Source organism: Trachemys scripta, chromosome 12, assembly GCF_013100865.1.
Source record: "Trachemys scripta elegans isolate TJP31775 chromosome 12, CAS_Tse_1.0, whole genome shotgun sequence".
Classification (NCBI taxonomy): Eukaryota; Metazoa; Chordata; order Testudines; family Emydidae; genus Trachemys; species Trachemys scripta.
The window spans coordinates 31,518,817-31,526,608 of NC_048309.1; the positions used below are offsets into that span (position 1 = coordinate 31,518,817).

General features: G+C 44.4%; 1 protein-coding gene across 1 annotated transcript; it reads right to left on the minus strand.

Moving 5' to 3' along the window:
- Positions 1-742: 742 nt before the first annotated feature.
- On the minus strand, positions 743-2,943 carry LOC117886023 (olfactory receptor 11A1-like). The gene is made up of 2 exons (XM_034787657.1): positions 2,936-2,943; positions 743-1,700 (listed from the first exon to the last, which is right to left on the minus strand). Exons 1-2 carry the CDS (start codon positions 2,941-2,943, stop codon positions 743-745), a joined length of 966 nt encoding a protein of 321 aa, XP_034643548.1.
- Between the last annotated feature and the right edge of the window lie 4,849 nt (positions 2,944-7,792).

Sequence of the window (7,792 nt, forward strand, 5' to 3'; positions counted from 1 at the left end):
GTTTCTTATATGTTTTCTCTGTAATGCTTTTGCTCTAAGAATAAATGTATTTTGCTTTTTGAAGGCTGGTTGGCAACTCTGGTATACACTGTTATAGCCTCTGGAGAAAGAGTTAACCACTGGTGCTCGACACTGGTCAGACCTACTGAAGTGCAGGGGACTGCAAGTTTTAAACCCCCCAGTTTAAAGAAGTTACAGCTGGGAAGCCTTAATCCTTAAGTAGATGCCCTCAAGGAAGGCTGGAGGTGTGGGGGAAGAGGGCCAATGTTGCATTTAACCCTGAAACTGTGACAACAACAACAATAATATTAATATATAATGTCCTCTCTATAAAGTCTAATACACAAGGATTTTAAAGCTATACATTACAGAGATTAATAACAACACATTTTACAAATATGGAAACTGAGGCACTGAGAAAGGAAGTGACTTGCAAAATGAGACTGCCAACTGGGTCAAGATCAGCACCAAAATCTCTTAACTCTCAGTCCTCTGTTTTAGCTACAGGGCCATTCTTAATTTACAATCAACGTCCCCAGTGTTTCTACCATTATAGCTCCAGAAATCCTCCACCACAGGTTCCTCACCAAATCTCCTAACTGTCAAGGTTTTCAAAGTCATTGAAATGTTTGTGGCTGATTTCAAGAGGGGTTAAAAAAGAAGGATGGTCACCCCCCCAGACACCATGGTGTAGGGGGTATTGGATAGATAGATTAGAGTAGATAGATAGAAGCTCCTATTCTTATTTGCATAATGTGATCTTCAATTTGCCGCCCTTCAAAACCATTGCTCTTAGGAGTTTCTTCACACTCTCTCGAACTTCCTGATTTCTGAGGCTGTATATGATGGGATTAAACATGGGAGTCACTGTGGTGTACAGCAGGGAGAAGACCTTGTTAAGAGCTGGTGAATCGTTTGCTGAGGGGGCCACGTACATGACAATCAGAGTCCCGTAGAAAGTGGTGACCACAATGAGGTGGGAGGAGCAGGTGGAGAAGGCCTTTTGCTTCCCAGTGGTGGAAGGGATACTCAGGATGGCCCTGAGGATGTGAGTGTAGGACACCAGGATTAAGAGAAATGGGACCATGGTTACAGCTGAGGACAAGATACAAACAGTGTTTTCGACTGAGTAGGAGTCCGTGCAGGAGAGTTTTACGAGAGGTTTGAAATCGCAGAAGAAATGGTTGATTTCATTGGGACCACAGAATGTCAGATGGGACATCACAGATACTGTTATCGTGGGTATCAGAAAACCACATGCCCAGGAACCAGCTGCTAACTGGGTGCAGACCCTGCCAGTCATGACAGCTGCATAGTGCAGCGGATAGCATATAGCCAGGTACCGATCATAAGCCATCATACCAAGGAGCAAGCACTCCGTGGTTCCCAATGAACAAAAGAGGTAGAACTGTATCATGCAGCCAGGGAATGATATTATACTCTTCTCCAACAGGAAACCAAGTAACATCCTGGGGACAATATTTGTAGTGTAGCAGATTTCCAGGAAGGACAAATTGCTGAGGAACCAGTACATGGGGGTATGAAGGCGATGCTGGGACAGAACTGTTACCACAATCAAGACATTTCCTGTGATCGTTGCAATGTAAATAATGAGAAAAGACAAAAAGAGCAGCACCTGAGACTCGCAGAGATCGGAGAATCCTAAGAGGATGAATCCGTCGATGGCTGTTTGATTTAGCCTGAGCAGTTTAACCATGTTTGGTTTAAGAGAGGCGTCCTTGAGCCTTTGAACCTCAGTCCTGGGAGACATTGCAAGACACACTTTTGTGATCACCCTTTCATGATCAAATAATGTTATAATCATAGAATTATAAGACTGGAAGAGACCTCGAGAGGTCATCTAATTCAGTCCCCTGCACTCATAGCAGGACTAAGTATTATCTAAGCCATTCCTGACAGGTGTTTGTCTAACCTGCTCTTAAAAAATCCTCAATGATGGAAATTCCACAACCTTCCTAGGCAATTTATTCCAGTGCTTAACCACCCTGACAGTTAGGAAGTTTTTCCTAATGTCTAAACTAAACCTCCCTTGTGCAATTTAAGCCCATTGTTTCTTGTTCTATCCTCAGAGGTTAAGAAGTACAATTTTCCTCCCTTCTCCTTGTAACAACCTTTTATGTATTTGAAAACTGTTATCATGTCCCCTCTCAGTCTTCTCTTCTCCAGACTAAACAAACCCAGCGTTTTTCAATCTTCCCTCACAGGTCATGTTTTCTAGACCTTTAATCATTTTTGATTTTTCCACATCTCACCAGCTAGTAGCTCCTCAACTGGCATCCTCATTCTCTCTAATGCATCATCATTCTTCTCTCTAACTTCCTTATCCTTTTCTCCCTCTTTTTCTTCTTCCTCATTTTAGTCTTCTTCTTCTTCCTCCTTATTAGTTTCCATCTCATACAGATTAAGATGTTAACCCAAAACTATTATCTAACTCTGCAATAAGATGACCCTAGAGCTAGTCGGAAAAGTCTGAAATTGGGATTTTCAAAGGAGCCTCAGAGAGTTAGGTGCTCAGCTCCCATTGAAATTAAGCAGAATTCCCATTGAATTCCTATGGTAGGATTTTCCAAGCAGCAAGGCAAATTAGGCATTAAACTGTCCTCATACTCCTTTGAAAATTCCAGCTTGAATATTTCAAAATGTTGATTAAAATTCAGGATAAATCCACTTTTGTTTTTACTTTTGTAAAAAAAAAAAAAATCACTACAAAAAATGGAGCAGAGAAGGAAATTTATGTTCTTTTTTTTTACCAGTTCTCAATTTTCCTTTTTCTTTTCCATATGAAATATTGACAAAATTTTTGGAGCAATTTGAATACTAAAGTCTAAACTTTTCCAGCCACTGTTGTTCATTCATATTGATTGAAGTTTTTGAGGCTACCTGAGTACTTATCTGTTGTTGTGGTATCCCTCACCCCTGCATGCACATAACCTGCTTAGTCTGAGCAGGGCGGTGAAAACTTTTCCAATAGAAATTTTTTTAAAGGAAAATTGGACTGTCTCATTTATTTGATTTTCAGCCCAAAATTTCCAGTTTTCAGTTTGGGGACGAAAAGGACAAATTTTCTTCTGAAAATTTTGATGAAATTCCCCCCCCCTCCATATTTTTGCAGAAAAAAATAACGAGCCATTTTTTGAACGGCTTTAACCTGAATAAGACCCAAATAAAGACCCCTTGGGTTTGACCCTACACGTTTTCTTTCTCAGCAACAAATTCAATCATATTCACCTTTCATGCTGCTTTAGAACATCTTCGACTTTTCTTAGGTATTTGCTGATCACCGACAGGTATCTTTAGTTCCTTTTAATGCTTTTTCTTGTGATGCCTTCAATCACTTCCCAGAGTCATGTATTGTCTGCTTTCTGCTATCAAGAATTTAGGCAGATAATATTTTCCCAGGTTTTGGGTCTTTTATAGGTTCTGACGCATCTTCCTGTACAAGCCTCACACTCTAATTTGCTTCCCCAAGGGCTTTATTAAAATGTTTCTTTTTCTAGCATGTGCAAGTCACCTTTGAATGCTGGTCCCTTTTCAGACAATGGAATCCAGATACATGGATGGAGTAAATCGGCATACATCCATTTACAACAGCTGGGGATTTGATCCATTGACCCAATGGAGCTATGGCTGATTTACCCTATCTGAAACAAGTTGGGGGTATGTGATGCAGAGCTGAAAGCTCTACTATCTATTCTGAAAGATAGTTAGATGCGTAGTGGGATTTTCAGAAATATCTAGGCACCTAACTCCCATTGATATCAATGAGTTTTGGGCACATAGGTGCTTTTGAAAATCCCATTAGGTTCCAAAATGCCAGAACAATGATGCCTAGCAACCAACAATCAAGAAGGAGGTTTTTTCCCACTTCTCAATAGGGAAGTGAAGGAGAGGCCCAGCCTGAGAACAGAGAGGTGACAGAAGGGAGAGGTACTTAGGTGCCTAAATCCCAATTTTCATCTCCACTGAGAATCACAAAACTCCCAATGAGCCCTATAGGCACCGAAACTCACCCAGTGCCCAAGTTTTCTTAGTAGCAGTTCCCTTAGCACCTAAGTTTTTCACTCTGGTCAGGTGCATTGCTGCCTCACCTCCCACATAAGCTCCAGAGGGATCCATGAACTGGGGGAAGATAGGCATTTATCTGCCCAACTTGCATACGAGACCCAATCCATCTCAAAGACCACTTACCAGATTGGGTCTGTCTGTTGCTGTTTCCCTAATAGCTTTTCCTCAGTGGTTGGATCATTCACCTGGGATGTGGGAGGTTCAATTCTCCCTCATCCAAGGTGGCTGTATTTTAAAGAAGCCTTATTGAAGGCGCAGGGACAAATATCCCGGTGTGCAGAAAGAATAACAAATATGGCAGGCGAACAGGCTTGGCTTAACAGAGAATTCTTAGGTGAGCTTAAACACAAAAAGGAAGCTTACAAGAAGTGGAAACTTGGCCCTGGTCTACACTACGAGTTTAGGTCGACTTTAGCAGGGTTAAATCAAATTAAGCCTGGACACGTCCACACGACGAAGCCCTTTCTTTTGACTTAAAGGGCCCTTTAAACCGGTTTCTTTACTCCACCTCCCGCGAGGGGATTAGCACTAAAACCGGCCTTTGCGGATCGGATTTGGGGTAGTGTGTACGGAATTCGATGTTATTGGCCTCCGGAAGCTATCCCACAGTGCTTCATTGTGACCGCTCTGGACAGCGCTCTCAACTCAGATGCACTGACCAGGTAGACAGGAAAAGCCCCATGAACTTTTGAATTTCATTTCCTGTTTGCCCAGCGTGGAGAGCACAGGTGACCACGCAGAGCTCATCAGCACAGGTAACCATGATAGAGTCCCAGGATCGCAAAAGAGCTCCAGCATGGACAGAATGGGAAGTACGGGATCTGCTCGCCATATGGGGAGACGAATCAGTGCTAGCTGAACTCCGTAGCAGTAAACGAAATGGCAAAATATTAGAAAAGGTCTCAAAGGCCATGAAGGACAGAGGCCATAACAGGGATGCACAGCAGTGCCGTGTGAAAATTAAGGAGCTAAGGCAAGCCGACCACAAAGCCAGAGAGGCAAACGGAAGGTCTGGGGCAGAGCCGCAAACATGCCGCTTCTACGTGGAGCTGCATGCCATTCTAGGGGGTGCAGCCATCACTATCCCAACCCTATGCTTTGACTCCATCAATGGAGAAACACGCAACAGGGAAGCGGGTTTGGGGTACGAGAAAGATGATGATGATGGTGAAGACAATGAAGATACCTCACAGCAAGGAAGCGGAGAAACCGGTTTCCCCAACAGTCAGGATATGTTTATCACCCTGGACCTGGAAACAGTAACCCCTGAACTCACCCAAGGCGTGCTCCCAGACCCTGAGGGCATACAAGGGACCTCTAGTGAGTGTACCTTTGTAAATATCACACATGGTTTAAAAGCAAGCGTGTTTAATGATTAATGATTAATTTGCCCTGACAATCGCGGCCAGTACAGCTACTAGAAAAGTCTGTTAATGTGTATGGGGATGGAGCGGAAATCCTCCAGGGACATCTCCAGAAAGCTCTCCTTCATGTATTCCCAAAGCCTTTGCAGAAGGTTTCTGGGGAGGGCTGCCTTATCCTGTCCGCCATGGTAGGACACTTTACCATGCCAGGCCAGGAGCACGTAGTCTGGAATCATTGCATAACAAAGCATGGCAGCGTATGGTCCCGGTGTTTGCTGGCATGCAGACAACATCCATTCCTTATCTCTCTTTGTTATCCTCAGGAGAGTGATATCATTCACGGTCACCTGGTTGAAATGGGGTGATTTTATTAAGGGGACATTCAGAGGTGCCTGTTCCTGCTCGGCTGAACAGGAATGTTCCCCGCTGTTAGCCATGGGTAGGGGGGGAGGGGTGAAGAGATCATCCCATGGACGTGCACAAGTCCATGGGGCCGGATGTGCTGCATCCGAGGGTGCTAAAGGAGTTGGCGGATGAGATTGCAGAGCCATTAGCCATTATTTTTGAAAACTCATGGCGATCGGGGGAGGTCCCAGATGACTGGAAAAAGGCTAATGTAGTGCCCATCTTTAAAAAAGGGAAGAAGGAGGATCCGGGGAACTACAGGCCAGTCAGCCTCACCTCAGTCTCTGGAAAAGTCATGGAGCAGGTCCTCAAGGAATCAATTATGAAACACTTAGAGGAGCAGAAAGTAATCAGGAACAGTCAGCATGGATTCACCAAGGGGAAGTCATGCCTGACTAACCTAATTGCCTTCTATGATGAGATAACTGGCTCTGTGGATGAGGGGAAAGCAGTGGATGTGTTATTCCTTAACTTTAGCAAAGTTTTGATACAGTCTCCCACAGTATTCTTGCAGCCAAGTTAAAGAAGTATGGTCTGGATGAATGGACTGTAAGGTGGATAGAAAGCTGGCTAGATCATTGGGCTCAACGGGTAGTGATCAATGGCTCCATTTCTAGTTGGCAGCCGGTTTCAAGCGGAGTGCCCCAAGGGTCGGTCCTGGGGCCAGTTTTGTTTAATATCTTTATTAATGATCTGGAGGATGGTGTGGACTACACTTTCAGCAAGTTTGCAGATCACACTAAACTAGGAGGCGTGGTAGATACACTAAGGGATAGGGATTGGATACAGAGGGACCTAGACAAATCAGAGGATTGGGCCAAAAAAAACCTGATGAGGTTCAACAAGGACAAGTGCAGAGTCCTGCACTTAGGACGGAAGAATCCCATGCACTGCTACAGACTAGGGACCAAATGGCTAGGTAGCAGTTCCGCAGAAAAGGACCTAGGGGTCACAGTGGACGAGAAGCTGGATATGAGTCAACTTGGCAAGAAGTGCTCTTCTTGCCAAGAAGGCTAACGGCATTTTGGGCTGTATAAGTAGGGGCATTGCCAGCAGATCGAGGAATGTGATCGTTCCCCTTTATTCGACATTGGTGAGGCCTCATCTGGAATACAGTGTCCACTTTTGAGCCCCACACTACAAGAAGGATGTGGAAAAATTGGAAAGAGTCCAGCGGAGGGCAACAAAAATGATTAGGGGTCTGGAGCACATGACTTATGAGGAAAGGCTGAGGGAACTGGGATTGTTTAGTCTCCAGAAGGGAAGAATGAGGGGGGATTTGATAGCAGCCTTCAACTACCTGAAGGGGGGTTCCAAAGAGGTTGGAGCTCGGCTGTTCTCAGTGGTAGCAGATGACAGAACAAGGAGCAATGGTCTCAAGTCGCAATGGGGGAGGTCCAGGTTGGATATTAGGAAACACTATTTCATAGAATCATAGAATATCAGGGTTGGAAGGGACCTCAAGAGGTCATCTAGTCCAACCCCCTGCTCAAAGCAGGACCATTTCCCAACTAAATCATCCCAGCCAGGGCTTTGTCAAGCCAGGCCTTAAAAATCTCCAAGAAAGGAGACTCCACCACCTCCCTAGGTAACGCATTCCAGTGCTTCACCACCCTCCTAGTGTTTCCTAATATACAACCTAGACCTCCCCCACTGCAACTTGAGACCATTGTTCCTTGTTCTGTCATCTGCCACCACTGAGAACAGCCTAGCTCCATCCTCTTTGAAACCCCCTTTCAAGTATTTGAAGGCTGCTATCAAATCCTCCCTCACTGCAGAACTGTGTGATCATTTTCCAGGATAGGTTTTAGATCTACAAAATGAAGTAACTCCCTGCTCTCCATGTGTCAGTATATAATGCCTGCATCTGTAACTTTCACTCTACGAAAGCTTATGCCCAAATAAATCTGTTAGTCTTTAAGGTGCCACCAGACTCT